This window comes from Hypanus sabinus, chromosome 1, assembly GCF_030144855.1.
Source record: "Hypanus sabinus isolate sHypSab1 chromosome 1, sHypSab1.hap1, whole genome shotgun sequence".
Lineage (NCBI taxonomy): Eukaryota > Metazoa > Chordata > Chondrichthyes > Myliobatiformes > Dasyatidae > Hypanus > Hypanus sabinus.
In genome coordinates this window covers 90344665-90371183 of record NC_082706.1, presented here as the reverse complement: position 1 = coordinate 90371183, position 26519 = coordinate 90344665, and the positions used below count along the sequence as shown (strand labels likewise).

The following is a 26519-nucleotide window of genomic DNA, read 5'->3' as shown; positions in this document are numbered from 1 at the left end:
TTTGGGTTGAGATCCCTCATCAAGATTGAGAGAGCATAGGTGAGAGTGAAGCATAAGTTGATACACGATGGGTGGAACCAGTTGAGGGGGGAGGTGATGGACAAAGGAGGCCAGGTGCAGCAAGGGGAGAGAGAAGAGATTATGAGATTAACGTTACTTGTCACATGCGCATAGAAACAGTGTCGTTTTCAGTTAATGGCCAGCGCAGTCCAAGGATTGTGCAGGGGCAGCCTGCAAATTATGACCATCAGAATCTGAAAAGTCAGCATAGATCAGAGATCAAGACTGGTACTACCCTTATCTGTAGGTTGTCTCTTGAAACATGAAGGAAGCACATGGAAGGTAAATATGTTTATGATATTCTTGCATTTGCTTTGCTTTGGGATCTGATACATTGCACTTTCTAGTTCAATTGCTCTTGAGGTCATCCTGAGCTTAGGCAAGCAAACTTTGAAGAGAATTTAAGTCGGGGCAACAGCAGGGCGGATCAAAGTAAATTTATTTGTCAAAGTATGTATATGTCACCATATACTACCCTGAGATTAATTTACTTGCAGGCATTCAAAGTAGATAGAAAGAAACACAATGGAATCAATGAAAAACTACACACAAACAAAAACAATCAACATACATAAGAAGGCAAACTGTGTAATTTTAAAAAAAACAAACAGTAATAAATAACTAAATAAGATGTGCTGTAATACTAAGAACATGGGTTGTAGAATCAGGCTGTGGAATCAGTTCAGTGTTGAAGTGAGTGAAGTTATTCATGGCAGTTCAGCAGCCTGATGGTTGAAGGGTAATAACTGCTCCTGAACCTGGTAATGTAGGATTGAAGGCTCTGGTACCTCCTTCCTGATGACAGCAGTGAGAAGGGAGCATGGCGTGGATGGTGGGGGTTCCTTGATGATGGGATACTCTTCTACACAATGTGTGGTTCATGGTCTTAAGCAGAGACCTCATCTTCACTCTTTTCCGACAAAATTTCCTATCCCTTTCCCCCAGCTGTTTCCATCTGCCCATCACCGCACCAAAATAATAGGTGTTATATTCAGGGTTTGACCTCTTTCTTATTCTCTTCCTGCCATGTTCTCAAATGCTCAACTCCACCTCTTGGGTCACTTCAGCATTTCTTCTTGCACTACCTCAGCATGCATGCTGCGCACCATTCTGTTGTTCTTGGCGCTTGTTGCTGCATTTATTAGGTCCGCTGTGAGCTTTACATGAACAGGGAATTTAATTGTTTCCTGGTACAAGCGATAATAAACTAATTTGAATGTGAATATAGGATTTCGGATTACCTAGTCATCGCGGCAAAGTGTAGCTCAGTCTGATTTTAAAGGTCTGATCTTAAAGGTCTAATTTTGACTTAAACAAATTATTTCTCACTTGTGTTTTCCTTTACAGATACCACAAGAGAAAGATACGGAACTGAAACTGGAGCTGAGTTTTGAATTTCAAGACAGCCATGATTCATGGCAATGGGTCACAATTTGCACACATCAGGTTGGTGCAGACTTGGGACTTGCCATAGAGTTAAGATTTGGGAATCTAGACGAACAGAATAATCGCACAAAACTTCTGAAGAATGTTTATTCCCCAGCTGCTCAAGTCATTGAGTGCAGATCAGAGCCTGTTAGAACAGTTAGTGGTAGAGATTTTTTTGAAGCTCGTGGAACTGAAAGCTTTTTGCCTTGCTGTTGAGCAGTTAATGAGAGCACTCTCTGTTCAAGATCTTTTTCTCTGCTTATTGCAATATCATTTGAAGTAACGGTCACCAGCATAACTACTGCTGGGAAAGCAGGAAATTTAATTTCTCAATTTATTAGAATCAGATTTTATCTCATTGGCGTCATGAAATTTGATGCTTTGCAGCAGCAGTACAGTGCAATACATTTAAAAACTATAAATTAGTTATGTATAGTGCAAAACAAGAGCAAAGAAATAATGAGGTAGTGTTCATGGGTTGTTTCATGGTCTGTTCAGAAATCTGATGGCAGAGGTGAAAAAGCTGTTTCTAAAACAGTGAGTGTGTGTCTTCAGGCTCCTTATGAGTTGACTTGCAAGGTGCAGAGCAATCCATAGTGACATTTGCCCTGAATATGTTAAAAATGACACCAAATGCTTTGGCAGCGGTCAACAGGAGGTTCAGTTGTCTGAGGGAGAAGTTACAGGTAAAGAAGTCGATTGAGCCCAACTGGTTTATTCCAACTGTGGTCTTTCCTTTCAGCAGCTAATCCGTTAGGTTTAACAGGGGTCACGCATGGCAGAGGAGGATGGGACAAGAAAAAATATCCAAGGAGGAAGCCATAAGACCCTGGCTAAAAGAAATTCCTCCTCATCAATGTTCTAAAGGGAGGAAAGTAACCATTTGTTCTAAAGAAACCATTTCCTGTATGGATCCAATTCTATCACCACTAAATATTGATGAAGGAAAAGCCACTAAATAGTCATCTGAATAATGAAAGGTCACCCTGAAAAATCAACTGTTTATTCCCCTCCGTAGGTGCTGCCTGACAGACTGAGTTTCTTCAGTGTTTTCTGTGTGTGCTCTGGATTTCCAGCATCTGCAGAATAACTGGCATCAAGATTTTTCTTAAAACTCTTATGTAGTGAACATACTAAAATTGAGAATTCCAGTAATTTTTTGATCACATCCTGGTTGCTTTTTATGGTATCAACAACTTAATGCTGTTTTGAAAATTTAAGAAGCAAATCATTTGCTCTGTGACTTCCTGTAATTCTTTTGTTCGTTCCTTTTAAAACGTAAGTTGATGAGGAAACTGTATTTTCTGTATAATCGGTATAGCTCCTTCTAGTGAAGGGGCTTGTCGTGTCCATTCTGGGGCAGGTCATCATCTTTGGTCCCCACTGGACACCCACCTTTCACCTGTGGCTCCAAACAGCTGTATACATGTGACAGCAGCCATGTCCTGGTACACCAGTTCGACAGGCGGGCTATGTGAAGTATGGGCAGCCAATAGGCCTTATACCCTGGCCTGTCCTAGCATGAAAAGTCAGCTTTGGCGTACTGGGTGGATGAAATCAATGGTGAGATCCAACGGCCAGGAAGGCAGTTCTACTGTGCATCATGGAGAGCGAAAGACATGACAACACACAGAAGGCTCATGGTCATTCACTAGGAAGACTCCAATTTTGAGGATGACTTGTACCACTGAACCCAGATTTCTGATATCAAGAGGGTGGAACTACTCAGTGCAATGGTTTTTCCACGTCCAAAACTCTTCTGCGCAGGTTAACAAGACTGTTGTCATTGGGTTCAACAGACAGCCAATCAATCAATTGTGCTCCAGCTGTAGTAAATTTGTCAGTTAGATTGTCTTTCACATGCTACTTTGAGCATGTGGAAATACTTGAGCTAAGATTTCTGCTGTTGTACTCATGATGTTATATTGTAAGAATGATGGATTTCGCACTGGAACCAGGTGTTTTTTTTTTAGTTTGCTCTTTATTTTCAGGAATTACACTCAGTGCCGACTTTATTAGGTACAGGAGAGTACTTAATAAAATGGCTAGAGTGGAACCTGGTGTGGTCTTCTGCTGTAGCCCATCCCCTTCCACAGTCAAGGTCACTTAGATCACATTACTTCCTCATTCTGATGTTTGGTCCAAACAACTGAACCTCTTGACCATGCCTGCATGCTTTTATGCGTTGAGTTGCTGCCACGTGATTGGCTGATTAGATATTTGTATTCATGATCTGGTGTGCAGGTGTACCTAATAAAGTGGCACAATGAGTGTACTTTTCCCTGAAACCATGTGGCAGCTTTATCAAACTCTCATCAGAATGTATCTGGAGTGTTCCATTCAATTCTGATTGCCACATTTTAGGAAGGATGTGGAGGCTTTTAAGCAGGTGCAGAAAAGATTTGCTGATCCAGGATACCGTCTGGATTAGAGAGGCTTTGTTACAACACGAAGCTGGGCAAACTTGGGTTGATTACTCTGGAGCAGCAGAGACCAAGTTGAGATCTGACACAGGTTAACTAACTTTCAGTAATTTCTACCCCCTTCCCTTTCTTTCTTTACCTGTTCCCCATTCTCAATAGGTTTCAATAGGTACATTTAATGTCAGAGAAATGTATACAATATACATCCTGAAATTCTTTTACTTCACAGACATCCATGAAAACAGAGGAGTGCCCCCAAAAATGAATGACAGTTAAATGTTAGAACCACACCCCCTGCTCCCCCTCCCATGCTTAAGCAGCAGCAAAGCCATTTTGGTTCACTCCTTACCATTCCTCTTCTCCTCAACTGCTCATCGCCTCTCTCTGGTGTCCCTCCTCCTTCCATTCCTCCCATAGTCCACTGTCCTCTCCTATAAGATACTTTTCCTTAAGCAGTTTACTTTGAAATCGATGTTTATGCCATCAGGTTTGGAGGCTATAATATGAGGTGTTGCTCTTCCAACCTGAGAGTGGCCTTATAATGGCAGTAGAGAAGGCTGTGAATTGCCGTGTTCAAATGGGAATGGACAGTGGAATTAAAATGGGTGGCAACTGGGGAAATATAGAGACTTGAGCTCAGACCTAATTGTTGAGTTTGCACCAGAATCAGATTTATTATGAACGTAGGGTTATGAGTATAAGGAGCATTTGATGGCTCTGGGCATGTACTCGCTGGAGTTTAGAAGAATGAGAGGGGATCTCACTAAAACCTATGGAATATTGAAAGGCCTTGATGGAGTAAACACAGAGAAGATGTTTCTAACAGTGGAAGAGTCTAGGACAGGAGGGCATGGCATCACAAATGGGGAGGATTTTTCTTTAGCCAGCAGGGTAGCGAATTCATGGAATTCATTGCCACGGAAGGCTGTAGAGGCCAAATCGTTGGGTATATTTAAAGCAGAGGTTGCAAGGTTTTTAATTAGTAAGGGTGTCAAAGCTTACGGGGAGAAGGCAGGAGAATGGTGTTGAAGAGATAATAAATCTTCCATGATCTAATGAAAGAGCAGACTTGATAGGCTGAATGGCCTAATTCCGCTTCTATGTTTTACGGTCTTATTACCACTGTTGTGTATGTCACAAAATTTATTTTTTGTGACAGTATAACATTGCAAAAAATTACAAAATAAATTAACAGTGCAAAATAGAAGAATATCGAGGTAGCGATCCTGAACGATCCAGAAATTTGATGATGGAGCGCGGAAGAAGCTGGTTCTGAATCACTGAGTGTGGTTCCTCAGGTTCCTGTGCCTAGTCCCTGATGGTCGTAACAAGGAGAGGGCCCTATATTAATTAAGAATTAATATATAGGATTAGTTCATATAGGTAGAGAATACAGCACAGTTACAGGCACTTCTGGCCCAATGAGCACACAATTCCCTATTGCACCCATGTGACCAATTAATCTACTGAGGGATGGCTTTTTGGAATGTGGGTGAGAACCAGAGGAAACCAACATAATCACAGAGAGAATATGCAATCACCTTAAAGCAACGTGAATGGAATCCGTGTCACTGCTCTATAATAGTTTTACATTAACCACTACACTACCATGCCTCTGCCCCCCCCCCCCCCCCCATTCTGCTGCTGTAACTTAAGATCTCGATCTGTAGCTGAGTGTAAGAATCTGGGGAAGTTGATGAGAGTGGGGCAAGAATGGAGAAAGGATTAATATGGGGTTAGTGCAAGTAGATCATGGATAGTTTTCACTGAACAGAGTGTTCTGGTGCAAAATCTCCCAATGACTCTGACTTATTCATTCCCTGCACTGATATTGGGCAAGGCAACCTTCTTTATTGATGTGGGACCTCTTATGTTTTATACTTCAAAACATAAAATTAATTGAAAGGAAATACAAACTGGGAATGCATGTCTTAGTTTCATTTTTACTTTAGTGAGATGTGCACGTGTGACATGATGTAATAACATACGCCATTCACGTACTTCTACATATTACCCACAGTGAATTATTGAAACAAAGAATCAAACAATATATTTACAATATTACTCAAGTATTACTGAAATATTAAATACACACCACTTCTCCCTGCTTAGCTATAAATTCCAACTCAATATAGAATGCATCTCAACTATATGCACAGTATATTGCTACTATAGAACTACTATATAGACATACAGACAGTAAATTTTAAATTAACCCATTCAGGCCTAAAGACTGAATTGCTGTGGAGCTTTTCTTACTCTTGTGGGGTAACATCTTTCCCGACCAAGGAGTTCACTCTCTTTGCAAGTGAGACTTGTGGTTGTGAAACATTCTCAGGTTCTGGGGCTTCCTCCATGGTGGTTGTAGGAGTTGACTCTGATACTGTAGAAAGTGGTTCTGATAGCTCTGAGTACCTTTCTTCAGGATGTACTGGCAAGCCGACCAGTGTATACAAGCTGCTTGATCTACTGATCTGTCCCAGGCCACCAGGCAAAGCTTCGAGCCAACGCTTTCATTTTGACCAGGCCTAGATGACTGGCATGTAGCTGCTACAACACTTTAGCTCTCAGCTTGGATGGTCCAAGAGCTCTGAATCCCCAAATAAGGCAACCCCTGCTAAGGGCAAATTCATCTTGGAACTGGGATTTCTGCTGCACATTCCAGCCATTTTGAGTCACTATGCAGATCTGAGACAATGTGTGGTTCATGCAGAGCTGAGGCGGTGTGCTGTAATGGGGAGACTTTCGTTTTGTATTAGAGAGAATACTCAAGGAGAGTATCCTCTTTTGTAAATATTTTAGATATTTCTTCTTCCTAGGGTAAATGGGACAATCCATCAGCATTTCCATAATTAGTTGTCCTTTTGAATTCAACCTAGTAATTGTGTCCTTCAAAAAAACAGCCCATCTCTGCATTTATGCTGCTGCTGTTGGTGGAACACCCTTCCGTGGATTGAAACTGGACAGTTGTGGCTGATGATCAGTAACGAGGGTAACATCTCTCCCATGCAAGTATTGTTAAATTGTTTTACCCCCCAAACCAGAGTCAAGGCCTCTCTGTCAAGTTGTGTGTAATTTTTCTCTGCAGCGGTAAGGGATCGTATGTACACTTCCATCACTCATAACACGGGACATGACTGCACCTATACCATAAGGCAAGGCGTCATAGACGAGTTTCACTGGATGATGTGGATCATAATGTGTGAGTAGAGTGTCTAACGTCACCATTCCTTTAACCTTTTGGAAAGTCACCTCACAATGCTTTGCCCATTGTCATTTCTTCCTGATCTGCAGTAATGAGTTGAAAAGGTGGAGCTCAATAGCCATATTTGGCAGAAACCTGTTACAGTAATTACCAAATCTTGAAATGGACTGCAAATGTGACATGCCCTTTGGCCTTGGGGCATCCACCACTGGTTGAATTTTCTCATCAGACATGTAAATCTTGTGCTTTGATGGTGTGACCACAGTAAGTGAGGCTTGGTTTACAGAGTTCACATATGTTGCATTGTGTTTCGAGCCCATAATCTTTTAATCATTTTCACACTGTCTTGAGGTTTTGGAGATGTTCCTTATCACCCTTACCGGTAAGAATGATGGCATCCAGGTAAAACTGATTCCTTGGGCAGTCTTGCAGTTTTCATAGCTTTCTTCCAGAGTGCAGGTGCAGACGTTACTCCAAAAATAAGCCCATCATAGTGATAAAGCTCTTTGTTAATGTTTAAGGGGAGAAGCACTTTGGACTCTTCTTCCATCGCGAACCATAGGTCGACCTCAGCAATGTCCACTTTGCTGAAGCGTCTTCCTCCAGAAAGGTTTGCAAAGATATCCTCTATCCTGGGCGCAGAGGTATTTCAATCTACTTTCAGTACTGGGTTGATGATGACTTTAAAATCACCACAGATGCTGACAGACCCATTCTTCCTGGCCTCTGGGACCACTTGCATCGCCCATGAGCTCTGCTCAGTCTTGGAAAGAATTCCTTCAGCCACCATGCGATCTAGCTCACTGGCTATTTTATGACGGATAGTATAAGGAACCAGATGGACTTTGTAAAACTTTCTTTTAACACTACTTTACCCTTAATATGATTGGGTTTTCCAATGCCATCCTTGAACACTGCTGTGGCATTATCCAGTACCTTCCTTAATTTGCTTTCAGTTGACTCTATTGCAGGGAATGTGGCATGCAAATGGTGGATGCATCTCCAACCAAGTTCAGAATCAGAATCAGGTTTAATATCACTGGCATATGTCGTGAAATTTGTTAACTTAGCAACAAAAGTACAATGCAATACATGATGAACATAGGAAAAAAATAAATCAATTACAGAATGGAAATATATAGTTAAATTAAAAACAATGCAACGAAAGAAAAAAAAGTGAGGTAGTGTTCATAGGTTCAATGTCCATTTGGAAATTGGATGGCAGGAGTAGTGTCTCCACCACTCACGACCCCATAGTGCTGGTCCGCTTGTGTTTACTACTTACAAGGTCATGTGGCTTGTTGGTTGTTGTATTTCACAGTTGCAAATGTCATTCCCACAGGAGTTATCTTTTCTCCAATACAAGTTCATAGTTGGATATCTGCAGACTTCAGTTCAGTATCTTCCAAATGCTGTTCAAACTCATTTTGTGGAATGACTGAAACTGAAGCCAGTGTCCAGTTCCATTTTAATAAATTTGTTGTTCACTTCTGGTATAAGCCATATTGCTTGTCTATTGATGAAGGGTCCTGATGAATGATCTCAGCCTGAAACGTCGACTGTTTACTCTTTTCCATAGATGCTGCCTGGCCTGCTGAGTTCCTCCTGTATTTTCTGTTTATTGCTTTGATATCCAGCATTTGCAGAATTTCTCTTATTTGCTTGTCTATTGTTAGTCTTCACATTGTAAGTCTCAAGGCTACTCAGTCCTGTATTACTCTCATCATTATCAGATTTTTCATCAATGGCATGCAGATTAATATTCTTTTTGAAACTGCAACTTGACTTTTTATCTTTTTCTCTTCCCATCCCATTTATTTTTGTCTGCTTGACATGCTCTTTTTATGTGTCCTGCTTCATTGCATTTTCTGCAAAGTTTCACCTTTAAGCCTATATTGGTCTGGTGTATGAGAGCTCCTGCCAGAACAGTAACACAATTTGTTTGACCAGGCCCATTTCTGTTTAGATGTTGCAGTTTTGTTCACAGTAAATTCATTCCTGACTGCAACTCACATGCATCCCTATCAGCTGTTTCCATTAATTGACCTATTTCAACTGCCCTTTCAAGCCATTTTTGAATGCTTTCTTGAAAGATTTCACAAACTAAACAGCTTCTCAGTGCATGGTTATGCCCATCGCTGAATTAATAATGCTTGAACAGCTTCAATTTAGCCATATACGCTGGAATGGACACCCCTTCCTTTTGATTCCAGCTATGAAACCTATATCATCCTGCAATTAACAATGGTTTTGGTTCTAAATGTTCCTGCATTACTTTCACGATATTAGCAAAGCTCGTTTCGGCTGGTTTGGTTGGAGCAGTCAAACTGTATGCTCATCCACCTAAAGCATTCAGCAAAACTGGCTCTTGCTTCTCAGCAGCTATTCCATTTGCTTTAAAATACTACTTAATTTGCACAGTATACAATATTCAGTTATACCTTGTGTGATCAAATGTGTGTCTTTCTGATGCAGCCAGCCATTTTTGCTGCTTTTTATTAATGATTATCAAACAGTACTTGGTATTCACTGTTTATAAATCTATGGATTTGTCTGTTACCTGCTTTTTTTTTTAACTTGACCATGCTTTGCTTTTTTTTTTACTCGATCATTTCTTGCTGTGCTTTTTTTTAAACTCTAACATCTCACTGTGCTTCAATATATAGGTAGTTGTTTCAGGTTTGTTAAAACTTACTCATCGCCACTGTTGTTTAGTAACTCCAAAACATAAAACTTCCAGTTTAAGAGGGTGAGTGACTACTTACTGGTGGTTAACAAACAAGGAATACAACTAAATACTTTATTAATAACATTTTTTTCTATTAAAAATAATTATGGTAAATGATCACCACAAACAATGAAGAGGCAAGCAAATGCAAGGCTAGGACAAGGGTCAAAGCATTTTCTTCTTCTTAAGCATATCACCCCCTCTTTTTCTGGGGCCTTTGCAGCTCACCAGAGACCTCCGACCTGGGCCAAAAGTTGATCGGCCCTGCAGCTTCCGCTTTCGGCACACAACTTCATACGTTGTGTAGGCATAGATCTCTCCTCTGCCAGGGATGAGGTCTTTGGAACCTCTGTTGGCATTTCTGTAGCACTGGGTTTTTATGGGATGGAGTTGCTAGCCTCATGCGCAGCCTTCCTCCTTTCACAGCCAAGCTTGGGACCGTCCATAACAGAGTTATTTTTGAAATTTATTGTCATAAAATAGCTGAAGTCGATGAGCCTGTAATACTTTAATGCACCAGTGAATACCCCCACTAGAGAGAGGACAGTCAAATGCAAATCAGCTGGTCTGTTTTTGCTTGTCCTTGTATTGAAGTAGCTAAGTCATTGATGAAGTCACTGATGAAGTTCTCATTAACACAGCCGTGTAAGTACTGAAGAGAAGTAAGGCTTGGACTTTTTGCTATTGTTACAGAAGCTCTTTTAGACTTTATTAGTGTTTGGCAAAATTTTTCTTTTATAAGAATCATAACTCCATCAGCTTTTGTTCTCTACAGATCAGATTAGATAACTTGAATAGGTACATAATTACTGTTTAAAGATTAGTTTCATTTGATATATTTACATCAAAACATATAGTGAAATGTGTCAAATCAAATCAGCGAGGATTGTGCTGGGAGCGGTCTGCTAGTGTTGCCTTGCATCCGTGCCAACATCGCAAGCCTGCGAGTCACTGACCCTAACCGTACATCTTTGAACTGTGGGAGGAAGTCAGAACACCAAGAGGAATCCTACACGGTCATGTGGAGAACATGCAAACTGCTTACACGCAGAGACAGTAATTGAACCCTGATCAGCAATCACCAGCACTGTAAAGCTATGCCCTCACTACTACTCTACCGTGCCACTCCCTAAGGAAGCTTTTGTTTGTTAGAAAGCTTAACTGAACTTAAATCATTAATTGTTATAGTTCTATCTTTACCCTAATTATATTTTCCGTAAATTATTCATTTACTTTCTTATACCCTAGAATGATTTTTTTTTCTTACCCTATTTCCACCTGCACCTTTGTTCTTTTAGCTTTTTCGTTTTAACCACCATTGCAGAACATATGACCATGTCCCACAAAGGGCCAATGGTCTACATGAGCATTTTGAATGCCAATTGGTCCATTCAAAAGGCAATGGTGCATAATTTTCACTGAGTTACTTGCTGAGCGACACCTCATATTCTGTCTGGGATTCTGTCTCCATTTTGATGGCAATAACATTGATTTCTTTAACTTCCAGTAATTTCTTCCCACCCCCTTCTCTCTTTTTCTGTTCCCCATTCTGACTCCCTTCTTACTCCTCGGCAACTGCCTATCCTCTCCCTCTGTTGCCTCTCCTTTCCTTTCTGCCATGGTCCACTCTGCTGTCCTATCATACTCCTCCTCCTTCAGCCCTTTACCCTTTCCACCTAACACCTCCCGGCTTCTCACTTCATCTCATTTTCCCCACCCAAATCGTCCCTCTCACCTGGCTTCTTCACCTATCATTGCCTTCCTTCCCCTCCTCCCCCACTGTCTTATTCAGGCGTCTTCCCCCTTCTTTCCAATGAAGGGCCTCAGACCTAAATGTCACATGTTTATTCATTTGCGTAGATGCTACCAGACCCGCTGAGTTCCTCCAGCTCTTGTGTTTGTTGCCCCGGATTTATAATATTTGCGGAATCCCCTGTGTTTATTATTGCCAAAAAAGCCTGGTTGTCACACAAATTCTCCAGGTGTCTTTTCAGTTGTTTCCATTAGATCAAAATATTTCAGCGGCTAGAGTATGCACCATAGAGGTGTTGTTTGTGGAGTGTCTGTTTTACTTCATGCTTTGTTAATTGTTAAACCTTTTTGCAGGCCTTTCTTCTGGGAAGTTGCATTAAGGAAATCTCAGCACATCGACCAAAGTTATCTGGGAACCATGCAGAAACGGTAAGCGCTGAAATAAGTAGCTGAGCTCAGCTGAGGAAATGATTGTTAGCAGACCTTTCTGGTAGACTTTGTTTTCCTGCTTATCACTCCTTTTACACTCAATGGTCACTTTACTAGATACACCTGTACATATGCTTGTTAATGCAAATATCTAATCAGCCAATCATGAGGCAGCAACTCAATTGCATAAAAGCATGCAGACATGGTCAAGAGTTTCAGTTGTTCAGACCAAACATCAGAATGGGAGAAGGAATGTGACTTTGTGGAATGATTGTTGTTGCTGGATGGGGTGGTTTGATTAACCTTAGGAACTGCTTATCTCCTGGGATTTTCATGCACACCAGTGGTGTGAAAAACAAAAAGCATCTGGTGAGTGGTGTTCTGTGGGCAAAAATGCCTCGTTAATGAGAGAGGTGGTAGGAGAATGGCCAGACTGGTTCAACCTGACAGGAAGGCGAGAGTAACTCAAATAAACTGTGGTGTGCAGAAGAGCATCTCCGAGTGCAAAACATGTCAAACCTTGAAGTGGATGGCCTTCAACAGCAGAATACCACAAACACACTCAGCAGCCACTTCGTTAGGTACAGGTGGTACCAGCTGACTTCACCTTCACCCTCCCCTCCCTCCACCTGCCTTATATTTTGTCAGCCTTCACCTATCATATACCTGCCTCTGTACTGTAACTCCACTCTCCCCCATCTCTACCTGGTTCACCATAGGACTTGGGCTGAATGGCCTAACTCTGCTCCTATCAACACTGCTCCACCTTTCCATCATGGCTGATTTATTATCCTTACTAGAATTCATATGGTAACATCCATAGCTCAACCTTCATTGATCACCTGTCACCTCAAAAACTTAGCCTAGTTAGTAGGACATGGCCTGCCCCACACAAAGCCATATGCTGACTGTTACAAATTCCATCTGGAATTTCCACCTCATCCCATCTGCCTGTGATTCCTCACTGTTGCTCAGCCCCTCCAATCACCTTCTGACCCGTCTCAACACAAACACAAGAGATTCTGCAGATAATGGAATACAGAGTTGACATTCCGAGCCAAGACTCTTCATCAGGTCTGGTATAGGGTCTCAGTTCAGAACATTGACGCCTTATGCCTTTCTGTAGATGCTGCCTGTCCTGCTGAGTTCCTGACTCACCACTCCCTTCCCCCCTCTCTCAGAACTGATGCAGGATTTTTGACATGAAATATTAATAATTCCTTCCCCCCCAACCCCCACACTACTATTCAACCAGCTGAATTCCTCCGGCATGTTAACAATGCCTGCTGTTTTAGTTTAACCTGCCGTGAATTCAGGAGAAATCTACTCCAGATTCAACAGATCAGGATGCAGGGCAAGTTGTTTGGTGCTTGCAAGTCGATACATGCTGACCTTCTCTTTGTTTCGCCCAGTCAGTTATTCTGAGAATTTTCTGGGTGGCACATAATTGCATGCTCCATTTACCACAGAAGGTTTCACCATGGCATTCTAACTGGCTGTGTTATCGCCTGGTATAGGGTGGGTGGGGGGGATGCTATGGCACAGGATCGAAATAAGCTGCAGAGAGTTGTAGACTTAGTCAGCTCCATCATGGGCACTAACCTCTGTAGTCTCCAGGTCAACTTCAAGAAGTGATGTCTCAGATCATCGTTAAGGACCCCCATCACCCAGGTCATGCCTTGTTCTCATTGCTACCATCAGGAAGAAGGTACAGCAGCCTGAAGACACACACTCAATGATTCAGGAACAGTCTCTTCCCCTCTATTTACTGTCATTAATTTTTTATTATTATGTATTGCATTGTACTGTTGCTACAAAACAACAAATTTCACAACATATGCTGGTGATGTTAAACCTGATTCTGATTCTAATTCTAATCATGGAGTACCAGGAAGTACATGGAGTACCAGGAAGTACATGGAGTACCAGGAAATACTTGGAGTACCAGTAAATTTCCTGGTATTTCCCACTGAAACTGTTTACTAAAAAGATAATTAAATGTCAATTAGCCTCTGGGGCCATGTGGAACAGATCCAGAGTGTTTGATTCTGTTAATGCATGCTTAAAAAAGCATCCTATAAAAATCTTCCATCCTATAATCTTAATTGTTTATTTTCAATTCCTTCCTTTCTCTGTTCCACATGCCTTCACACTGCTACTTCACTCACTCGCGCTCTCTCCCTCATGCATGCTCTCTCTCTGTCACATGCTCTCTCTCACTCTTTGTCGCACTCTCTCACGCTCTCTCTGTCTCTCACACTCTGCTGCCACTCTGTTGCATACTGTCTCACTCTCTCTCTGTCGAGTACTCTCTTGCGTTCTCTCGTGCTCTCCCTCTCGCTTTCCCTCATTCATGCTCTCTCTCTCTCTTGCACTCTCCCTTGTCCAGCTCTTCAGCTCTTGCACTCTCCCTTGTCCACTCTTCTCCAGTTCTCTCCCCTGCTCTAATCCTTCCCTCCTACACTAACCTCAGTTTTTCTAACTTTTCTGTGCCTATCTAAGAGTCTTTTTAAATGACCTTAATATATCTGCCTCTACCATGAACCAAGCAGGGTGTTTCACTCACCCAACTGATATCTGTGTTTTTTTAAAAAAGCTGTCTCTGACATCCCCACAATAGCTTTTTCCAACCACCTTAAAATGATGTCCCCTCGTATTAGTCATTTCCGTCTCTGGCTATCCACTCTATCAATGCCTCTTGTCATTTTGTACACCTCTCATGCTCATTCGCTCCAAAGAGAAAGGCCAAAGCCTGCTCAACCATTCCTCAAAGGATAACAAATGATCACATTGCTGAACCAGGCTCCAGAACCAGTGTGGATGACTTCACTCACCTCAACATTGAATTTGATTCCACAACCTACAGACTGACTTTCGAGGAGTCTACAACTCATGTTCCCAGTATTATTTATTTACTGATTTATTTATGAATTTTTTTTGTATTTGTACAGCTTTTCTTCTTTTGCACTTTGGTTGTTTGTCAGTCTTTGTAGTTTTCCATTGATTCTGTTGTTCTTCTCAGTTCTATTCTGAATGCCTGCAAGAAAATGAATTTCATGGTGGTGTATGGTGGGGTACAGAATATGTACTTTGAAGCAACACACTTTACTGTTGGCACTGAACATGCTCAAAGACTGAATATCAAGTGAGGTGAAAAACCATACTGTTCAGTATAAAAGACCCTCAGCCCTGCTTCTTATCCAGTGTCTGTCTTCAAATTATAGACCATCTAGTCTAAGGAACAGCCCCTCGGTATCACCTTATCAAATCCTGTCAGATTCATGTCCACCAATATGTGGAAACGAAACTTGCTTGTGTTATGTTTATGTCTACAAATGCTGCTTGTTACTAATTCTTGAGACCTCGTTTAAAAACTGTAAACAATTAAGCGGAATTGGTATGATTGGTTACTGGTACACCCGCATTTCACAACAGTTACAGATTGCAACACCGCTTCAAGCTTTTTTACATCTTTCCTCCAAGATAAAAGCTATTTTATCTTAAATTAAATTCAAGCTATTTCCTCAATGCTTTGATCAACTACTATCAGTTCTGCTTTCTTGCAGATAGTGTGAAATAAAACCTTGCTGAGGCCAAAGAGTTCTGTCCTTAGTCATTTAAAATGTTCTGCCGACATATCAGGTGACGTAGGCGCTGAGCTGCCAGAATGATTGTAATCATCCTTGCATTGGTTCTTTGTGCAATGGTTCAGTACCTATTCTCTTTTAATTTATTATTTTACCTGTCACACTTAACATACACAGATAGTGGTATAATTTGCTGATGGGCTTATGAAAACAAAGATTTATCTGTCATGTATTGGAGGCACGAGTGTCAGCACCCTTCCGCAAGGTTCAGTAACAGTTATTACCCTGCAACAATCAGCCCCCTGAACTTATCTTAACCCTGAACTGATTCCACAACCTACAGGCTCACTTTCAAAGACTCTACAACTTGTGTTCTCAGTATGATTTATTTATTAATTTGCGCAATTTGTCGTCTTTTGCACATTAGTTGTTAATTTTTGCTTGCGTACACGTTTTCATCAACTGTATTCCTTAATGTAAGAAAATGAATCTCAAGTAAATTTGATATCTTGCATCTGCTGAGAACATATAGTTGCCTTTGATGATAAGTCTAAGTAAACCTATCAAATAACGTGTATGTCACCATATACCACCCTGGGATTCAGTTTCTTGTAGGCATTCACAGGATAATAAAGAAATATAGTAGAATTTATGGAAAAACTATGCATAAACAAAGACTGACAACCAATGTGCAAAAGAAGACAAAATTATGAAGATGAAGAATAATACTGAGTGCATGAGTTGTAAAGAGTCCTCTAAAGTGAGCTTTAGGTCATCTAATAGGTTCAGCGTTGTAAAGAAATCTCATTGTTGGTTTGGTATACAAGCCTAAGACAAATCTATTGTTGAATTTTTTTTTTTGGCAAGTAAGCCATCAAACTGTTACAGAATACTCTACAAAGTTCAAAGTAAATCTATTATCAAAGTGTACATGTCAACATATGCTACCCTGTAAATGAAGAAATTCAGTCGAATCAATGAAAAACTGCACACAAAGACTGATAAACAACCAACATGCAAAGGAAGACAATCTGTGCAGATACAACAAAAAATAAAAAAGAAAGAAATCATACTGAGAACATAAGCTATAGAGTCCTTGAAAGTGAGGTGCCCTTGCTTTGTCTTTTACTGTTTGGTTTATCCAGTGGATATTTTCCTACTCTTTTACCTCATGGAAATTTAAAGAAGTGCAGATGCCAGGAGTCTGAACTAACAACAGAAAATGCTGGAAACGCTCGATAGATCTGGCAGAATCTGTGGAAAGATAAAAAGAATTAGTGTTCAAGGTAACCTCATTATGTCTTCAATCTGATTTTTTTTTTCCAAAGCTGCTGCCCTACCTGAGTGTTTCTGGCATTTTCTGCCCATCCCTCATCATTGTTTTTGTGTTCAAGTCAGTCATTGAACTACTTTCTGGCCAATAATCTTCTCTGCTTTCATTAGATCATGAGACATAGGAGCAAAACTAAGCCATTTGGTGCATTGTCAGCTCCGCTGTACCATCATGGCTGATTTATTATCCCTCTCTACCCGTCTGACTTCGTCTGACTTCTCCTTGTAACTTTTGACATGCTTACTAATGAAAAATGATCAAATTCCACTTTAAAAATATCCAATCAAATTAACTCATAGACTTCTGTGGTAATGAATTCTACAGAAATTCCTCCTCATCTGCTTTCTAAATATAAACCCCTCTATTCTGAGGATGTGGCCTCTGGTCCTAGACTCATCCACTGTAGGAAACATCCTCTCCACTATACTGTATCTAGACCTTCCAATATTCGATAGGTTTCAGATGTTCCTCATACATTAACCCTTTCATCCCTGGAATCATTCTCCTGAACCTCCTCTCCAATGCCAGCACATCCATTCTGTCCATTAATAGCCTTAGCTTTGAGGTGCCTTGGGTCTCACACCACCAGGTTCAGGGACAGTTATGACCCTACAACCATCAGGCTCCTGAGCCAGCATGGATAACTTCACTCACCTCAACACTGAACTGGTTCCACAGCCTATAGCCTCACTTTCAAGGACTCTTCAACTCATTTTATCAGTATTATTCACACAATTTCTCTTCTTTTCTACACTGGTTGTTTGTTGGTCTTTACTTGTGTATAATTTTTTTTATAAATTATGTTGTATTTCTTCATTTTCAGATCAATGCCTGCAAGGAAATTAATCTCAAGGTTCTCTATGATTACATAAACACACAAGATTCTGCAGATACTGGAACATAGAAAACCTACAGCACAATACAGGCCCTTCGGCCCACAAAGCTGTGCCGAGCATGTCTTTACCTTAGAAATTACCTAGGGTTACCCATAGACCTCTATTTTTCTAAGCTCCATGTACCTGCCCAGGAGTCTCTTAAACCCTATTGTATCTGCCTCCACCACCGTCACTGGCAGGCCATTCCATGCACTCACCACTCTCTGCGTAAAAAAAAACTTACCCCTGACATCTCCTCTGTAACTACTTCCAAGCATCTTAAAACTGTGCCCCCTTGTGCTAGCCATTTTAGCCAAATCTGAAGTAACACACAAAATGTTGGAGTTCCAGATGTTTCTGTGTATATGATGACATATACATATACATACTTAGATAATAAATTTACTTTGACTTCAACTAATTAGGCAGCATGATTAAAATAAGGATATGGAGTTTCATCTAACTTAATTGAAGTTTATACTGAAGTCTATCGCTGGACGCTGTGACACATTGTGTTAAAAACAGGAAACTTGATTTTTGGAATGTCTCCTCCTTTATCGTTCTTAAGTATTGAAGAGACCCAAGAAAATTTCAGCACCAGCTGAGTTTGCAATTGGCTTGAACTACCTGATGGATTTTCATTTAAACGATTTGTTATTGATATTTCTAACCCTGCACTGAAACTGCTAATGTTTCATTGATCCATGACTCTAAATCTTTTAGTTATAGATTATACTCGCTTGATATATATGTTCTCCAGAACAAGTTCAAGGTTCAAAGTAAATTTATTATCGAAGTACGTACAGTATATTTCACCATACACACCCATGCGATTCATTTTCTTGCAGGCATTTACAGAATAGGATCAACAGAAAAGCTACACACAAAAATGGGCAATGTGCAAAAGTCAGTAACTTCAAATAAAAAAAGAAAAAAGAAATAAATGAATAAATAATAGATGATGTTGAGAACATGAGCTGTATAGTCCTTGAAAGCGGGTCCATAGGTAATAGAATTAGTTCAGTGTAGGGTTGAGCAAAGTTATTGTGTATCTAATATTTAAGTAATACTTGAGTAATATTGTAAGTATGTTGTTTAAGCAATCTTTGTTTACATAATTTGTTTTGGGTTATATGTAAAAGTATGTGAATGACGTGCGTCATCATGCCTCCACAATATATCTGTGCACCTCACGAAAAATAAAAACAAAGTCCACTTGTGTATCTCCAGGTCCGGGTTTTTCTTTCGATTAGCTTTATGTTTTGGAGTTACGAACATAACAGTTATCCACATTGGTTCAACAGCCTGATGGTTGAAGGGTAGTAACTGCTCCTGAACCTGGTGGTGGTGGACATAAGGCTCCTGTACCTCCTTCCCGATGGCAGCAGTGAGAAGAGAGCTTGGCGGGGATCCTTGATGATGGATGCTGCTTTCTTGTGGCAGCACTCCTTGTAGACGTGCTCAATAGTGGGGAGGCTTTTTTTCTGTGATGGACTGGGCTGTATTCTCCACTTTTTGTAAGATTTTCCATTCAAGGGCATTGGTTTTTCTATATCAGGCAATGATACAACCAGTCAGGATGCTCTCCACTGTGCATCTATAGAAGTTTGTCAGTGTTTTAGATGAGATTCCGAAGCTTCGCAAACTTCTAAGAAAGTAGAGGCACTGTCACCATTTACTGTATTAAGTGCTGCCTCTGCTGAAACAATGCTTTCAGTTCTTAGCATTTGTCACCCTCCATTTTCTATAGTTTCAAACGATTACATATTGCTAGCTTGACAGGTCCTTTTAGGGCTGTTTAAAATATGACTAGAATGAAATATATTTAATAAACCTGCCATAAGCTATTCCAGACTAGAAGTTGTACCTAGAGCTAAGCAAATCTCCCTAATAACTTGTAACTTGGTAGAATGTAAGTTAATCTATGAACTTCCATTCTACAGCAGTTGGAGAGTGTGGTATTGGATTGTAAACCAAAGCCCTGCAATGTTCAGACTACAATGGTAAGTTCATGATCAGAGTCAGAATTTCAGGAGCAGGTGAGGAAATTATGATTTTCTTTAATTCTACTTTCTCCGGCATGGAATCAGGCTCAGAATCTTGGCCAAACCATTGACTGTTCATTCCTTTCCATAGACACTGCCTGACCTGCTGAGTTCCTCCAGCATTTGTGTATGTTGCTTTGGATTTCCAGTATGTGCAGAATCTCCCGTGTTTATGAAAGTTGTGATTTTTTTTTAATGCCTGTAATACCTTCAGGGGAAATTATTTAAAAAGAAATTACATTGAATGATGCACAAAATTATTTAAGTTTAGATGTATTCAGTTAATAGGGATTGCTCCTACCTTGAAAGATTTTTGGATGTACACCATTGTTCTTGGAACTCTTATATAATTGTAGCATTTATTTTGTATTGCTACCAGGTGATATAGCAGTTAGTGTAATGCTATTATAGTGCTAGGCACCCAGCTTCCATTCCCGCCACTGTCTGTGAGGAGTTTGTACGTTCTCTCTGTGACTGCGTGGTTTTACACCAGGTGCTTTGGTTTCCTCCCCCATTCCAAAGGCGAACAGGTCAGCAGGGTAAATTGGTGACTTGGGTGAAATTGGGCAACAAGGACTTGATGAGCCAAGAGGGCTGCCACCATATCTCTAAATAAAAATTAAACATTTTACTCCCATTAATACTTCAAAATTCATCTTCCTTCCACCTCCCCATTCCACCTCAACCAGTCCATGTTCTTCTGAAATCTTGTTACCGTTGTCCTCATTTTTGACTTGTGTGTCATCGGCATATATTGAAATTATTCTTCCTCAACATATATAGGTCATGAACTTCAATCTAACAATAGAAATAGTCCTAATAACCAAGGAAGACCTGTGCACACATTGCTCCAAATTGAATAGAGCTGTTCATTAGTCTTTTCCCCTTAGCTTTTTCATATCTTAGCAACTACTGACTCTACATCCCATGGGCTTTAGCCTTACTAACAAGCCTATTATTTTAAAATGCTATTTTAAAAACTCTAAATGCTCATATGGATCTTTTCCAATAATTTGTCAATGATGGTCAGTCAGACACTATTTACCTTAACAAATCTTTAGTAAATTTCACCTATCAGCAATGGATTTTCTAAATGCAATTAATTTTGCCCCAGATTTTAGTCTCTCACTATGAGTGACTCATATGCTTTAAATTCCTAGTCATCATTTAAACAGGAATAAGACATTTGCTGTCCTCTACCACTTTCTTACTGCCGAGAAATGGAGAAATGTGGTCAGAGCCTCTACATGTTCTACATTAGGATAAAGAGGCTTGTGAGTTCCTGAGATCTCCAGAGAAGTGCTGTCCAGAGTTTAGCTCCTGCTAGGGTCACCCATGGCAGTGAGGTCAGGGTAGAGGTTCCAGACAAAGAGTGATGCAACCAAGACCTCAATGGTGGAGCTGGCAGAAGATGATGATACATCACAACGGCAGTGAAGGGGCCCCAGTTGTCCTGTGTTCATTGCCTCTGGACCCTGACCTCGAACTGTCATGGACCGATGGTGGTAACTGCCCATGCATCATTAAGCGAATATCATACTCAATCGAGAGATCGCACTGCCTCCTTCCTTTCCCATAGTAATTTAAGATACATTCTATCTGGAATAGATATTAAGTCTGCGAAGCTCCTCTTGCTCTCCATACTGAAATGGCTATCACGAGAGGGCACAGTTTTAAGATGCAGAGAGTGGTGAGTGCGTGGAATGGGCTGCCAGCAAGGGTAGTGGAGGCGGACACGATAGGGTCTTTTAAGAGACTCCTGGATAGGTAAGTGAAGCTTAGAAAAATAGAGGGCTATGGGTAACCCAAGGTAATTTCTAAAGTAAGTACATGTTCGGCGCAGCATTGTGGGCCGAAGGGCCTGTATTGTGCTGTAGGTTTTCTATGTTCTGTGTTCTAAAACTTGACAGATTCGCACCTTCAGTGAAGCCAGATGCAAAAGCATCTTCTTATCGCTTTGCCTCTGCGATGCAAGTTGCACCATTTCTTGTCGAAACAGTGTTATACTTTTCAAAGTTTCCATTTTGCTATTTGATTTTGAAAGCTTGAGCCAGTCTGCAAATGTCATCCTACTGCTGGCTTAACCAAGACATATTTACTTTCCATTTTAAAGTAAAATAAGAACTCGTTGCAACAAATGGATCAATGTTTGTAGCAACTTCCTATTCCATGTAAATTCTTAATTCAACAACACTGCCACTTCAGATTTATTTATTTAGTGATACAGCAGGAAACAAACCCTTCCAGCCCACAAGCTGCACCACCCAGCAATCTGCCTATTTAGACTAGCCTAACACAGGACAAATTACAATGATCAATTAACGGTACATCTTTGGACTGTGGGATGAAACCGGTACATCCGGAGGAACCCACACTGTCACAAGGAGAATATAAAACTTTACAGACAGTGCTAGAATTGAACTCTGATCTCTGCCTCAAGCTATAATATCATTGCACTAACCGCTATGCTACCATTTCTTTACTTTAAGGTATTAAACAGACTTAGCATTCATGTCCATGCTTGGAATGAGTGATAGTCCACTAGTGGCCTTACACAGGGTGCAAGCTGTCAAGCCCAAGAGTTTAAAATGAACTAAATTCAGTTTATTTTCACTGAATCTGTTGTGTCTATTCTCTTAAACAAGCCTCCATCACACTTTGCTCTTTCTTCTGCCCTGATATCACTGGCTGACTGCTCTTGAAATGGGCCACTTGTTGCCAAATGCAGACCTCCCCCATCAGGGTTTCTCTGTGCGATGTCGTGTCATAAGACACCTTTCCCAGCAAAGCTCTCTGTGTGTGCTGACAGCAGCTGTAACAGAGCGCAATTCAAGCCCCAGCTTCAAAGCTATCACAGACATTAAAATTCACGTGTGAACTATCATTTCTTTAAAATTAAAAACAGCTACAAAAATTAAGCAAACTTAATTAAATCAGATTTTAAAAAGCTCTAATTACATTTCACGCAATGGCTGATCTCTCCCATTCCTTTCTGTGGAGCTGATGTACTCAAGTCAAGTGTAATCTGGCACTACCCATGGGCGCATTTTTCTGCATGGAAAATGAGATGGATGGAAGCTGGCAGTGCCCACTGGCCTCGCACCATCCGGTGTATCCCTATACAGGTCCTTGAATGAGTAAAAGACTTGTGATTGGGGCCAGGTAGTGTTGAGGAAATGGAGAATGCAGAGGGCTTGTGCAGATTGGGAGGATGGGCATAGAAGTGACAGATGGAAAACAGAGTAGGGGGGTGTAGGTCATGCACTTCGGTAGAAGGAATAAAGGTGTAAACGGGGAGCAAATTCAGAAATCGGAGATGCAAAGGGACTTGGGAGTCCTTGTGCTGGATTTCCTAAAGGTTAACCTCCAGGTTGAGCCAATGCAATGTTAGCATTCATTTCAAGAGAACCAGAATATAAATGCATGGATGTGTTGTTGAGGCTTTATAAGGCCAGATTGCACTTGGAGAATTGGAAGCATTTTTGGGCCCCGTAACTAAGAAAGGACGTACTGATATTGGAGAGGGTCCAGAGGTGGTTTACAAGAGTAATCACAGGAATGAAAAGGTTAACATAGGAGGAGTGTTTGATAGCTTTGGGCCTGTACTTGCTGGAGTTTAGAAGAATGAGGGGGGATTTCATTGAAACCTATCAAATATTGAGTGGCCTAGATAGAGTGGATGTGGAGAGGATATTTCCTGTAATGGTGAGTTTAGGACCAAAGGGCACAGCCTCAAATAGAAGGATGTCCCTTTTGAACAGAGATGAGGAGGGATTTCTTCAATCAGAGGGTGGTGAATCTGTCTGTGGAATTCATTGCCACAGACAGTTGTATAGGCCATATCATTGGGTATATTTAAAGTAGAGAGATTGATAGGTTCTTGATTAGTAAAGGCATTCAAGTTCACCGGGGGGACCTTGGTGAACAAACTCCTACTCCTCGGTCTAAATACACCACCATGCAACTGGGTGTTGGACCTCCTAATGAACAGACCTCAAGTAGTCAAGGTGCACAACCACTCCTCCCTCCCCCATCATCCTCAACTTGGGTGCCCTCCCAGAGCTGTGTGCTGAGCCCACTGCTGTACAGTCTGCGCATACGTGACTGCATGGCCAAACACCCAAGCAATCACATTGTCAAGTTTGCTGATGATTTTTGAGGAGAGAAGCTGGAAGAACTCAAAGCTTGGTGCCAGGCAAATAACCTGTTCCTTAATATCAACAAGACAGAGGAGATGGTTATTGACTTCGGGAGAACTTGCACCACTCACACCCCTCTCTTTACATCGGTGGCATAATAGTAGAAAAGTAGAGGATGAAACTTAGAACTAGAATCCATTCTTCTGCTTTTGATTTCTGCAATGGATGATTCATTCATCTACATTATTGGTATGTCTTTTTAGCTTATAGGAATTGTATCCCCTTTTCAGATAGAAACCAAACACCCACATTGGGACTACATGCTTACATGATAGCACCTGGTGACCCATATCTTAGTCCCAGTGCATGGGATATTGTGTATTCCTTCCAGGCTCACATGAGGTAGCACCCTCACCAGCAAACCCTAGAGGTACAAATGAAGTCTGTAGAACAGATGCTTGAGAATATGTACAAGAATTACCAAAAAGATTGATTTGTATCCAGTAAAAAAAAATACTGGGTAGGTTCCTGTACCCTGTAGGAGCCACTACAGCTTCACCAGTACAAACGTTCCATCAAGTTTTTGGACCTTCGACTATTCACAGTTTGCAAGCAGCATGCACGACACTTCCAAATGATGCTGAAGAATTTTGTCTGGATTGCATGTGTATCGCAAGAAATAAGTGAACTGTGTGTTAAACTACTTTGTTAGCTGGGAGTATCACCTCCTCAGTAGGAGGGGGAACCCACCACTCAAATAGAAGGTATTGACAGCTAAATGTGACTTGGAGGATAATTCTGCTCCAGTGTCTTCTGGTTGACACTGATGGCGGTGAATGGTCAGTTTTTCCCCAATGTAGGGGAATTTTAGGTTTAGGGTAAGAGAGGAAACATTTAAAGGACAAGGGTGGTGGGTATATAGGACAAGCTGCTAGTGGGAGTGGTAGAGGTGGGTACAATTAGAATGATTAGAGGATGTTTGTGCAGGTACATGGATAGGAAAGGGTGAGGGAGACACGGGCCCAATGCAGGACAATGGGATTCGCACAGCTGAGCATCTTGGTTCAGCAAGGGCATGTTGGGCTATTTCCATCCCATGTATCTCTTTGAATCTACAAATGTATAAAGAATGAATTAATTAACATTTCCAGATCAGAGTTGTTAAAATAGATGGTGCACAAACTTTCCAAAATGTATCCAATTACCAAACTACCATTTTTGTGTTGAAGATTTTGTTACTTCATAAAAAGTAATCACGGAATTTTTTAGTGGCATATACATTTTATGCATGATTATAAATGTTCTTGTGCAAATCTGAACGCAAATAATTCTGTTTCATTTTCCAGAGTAAACATGCCGGAACTGCAGAACAAAATCAGTATAAGGCAGTGATAAGAAAATGTGATGCAAGTGTATTTGATGACATAGCTGATGATCAATTGTGACCATGGACAAAAACATTAAGTACAGCATTAACATGGGTTCTTTGGTGCAGTACCCTATCTGACTGACCGTACTTCGGGCCACCAACTTCAGATGTCTTAAGGGATCAAGATACACATACTTAATAGGGATAATGTTTGGGAGATCTAATTTCTCCCGAGGAACTGGTTGCTTGGATGAAAAAAATGGAATAATTATCACTGTGGTGTTGCTGCAATGTATCATAAAGCCAATATAGACAAGGAATAAGTACACATATGAAAGTCCAAGCATTTTCAGCAACGTTTTTGATTGTGATGATCACCATTAGTTATTAAAAGAACTGACAAAGCGTTTTAACATGTGTTGGACTGCATATGAATTCCAATAAAGTGAGTCATAGTTAAAGTGGAATATTTAATCACACAGCACATAGTCAAACACAGTTTTTTAAACGATGATTCATGAAATGGAGTTACTCGAGTGCTTCAGCTCTGAAGCTCTGACATTGTTCACTTTGGATGTTTATTGTCTTTTGAATTAAGATGTTATGCAATGAAGCAATACACTGTGTTGTATATTGAGCCATAATAAACAGTCTGGCCACCAAAAGAAACTTTGGATTTTTGTTTCTTTCACTTGGTATTGGACCCTTTGAAATTATAAACTGACTCTCCCCTCTTTTCTCATTCTACCCATCCTCCTGTTCTGACATCAACATATTTTAAGTCGTTTCACATCCCCTTAAAACATTTGCTCAAAGGTTTCATAACAGTGATTTTAAAACGTTTGCTTTATTTTTGTTTGTTTACTTCTCTCTGGACATACCGTTCCCATAATTCAGCTAACATGCAAATATTTCCGGAGCCTTGGGATTCATGATTCTTCCCCTCCACCATCAGATTTCTGAACCCACAAACATCACTTGACTAATTTTGCTTTCTTTGCATATGTTTGTGGTCTTCTGCTGCTGAAGCCCGTCCACTTCATGGTTATTCAGACATGCTCTTCTGCACATCACCGTTGTAACATGTGGTTATTTGAGTTACTGGTGCCTTCCTGTCAGCTGGAATCAGTCTGGCCATTCTCCTCT

At 40.7% G+C, this 26519-nt stretch overlaps 1 protein-coding gene across 4 annotated transcripts in view; it reads left to right on the top strand.

Moving 5' to 3' along the window:
- The window catches only part of LOC132395356 (sorting nexin-31-like), a 139125-nt gene extending 113065 nt beyond the window's left edge, over positions 1–26060 (top strand). For 2 of the 4 annotated variants that reach the window (XM_059971855.1, XM_059971875.1), the window contains 4 exons: positions 1408–1506; positions 11951–12025; positions 19764–19823; positions 25351–26060. In XM_059971855.1, coding sequence (XP_059827838.1) covers positions 1408–1506; positions 11951–12025; positions 19764–19823; positions 25351–25449 — 333 coding nt within the window. In that variant the 3' untranslated portion in view covers positions 25450–26060. The other 2 variants (XM_059971865.1, XM_059971862.1) reach the window with 2 other exon arrangements.
- The last annotated feature ends 459 nt before the right edge of the window (positions 26061–26519 follow it).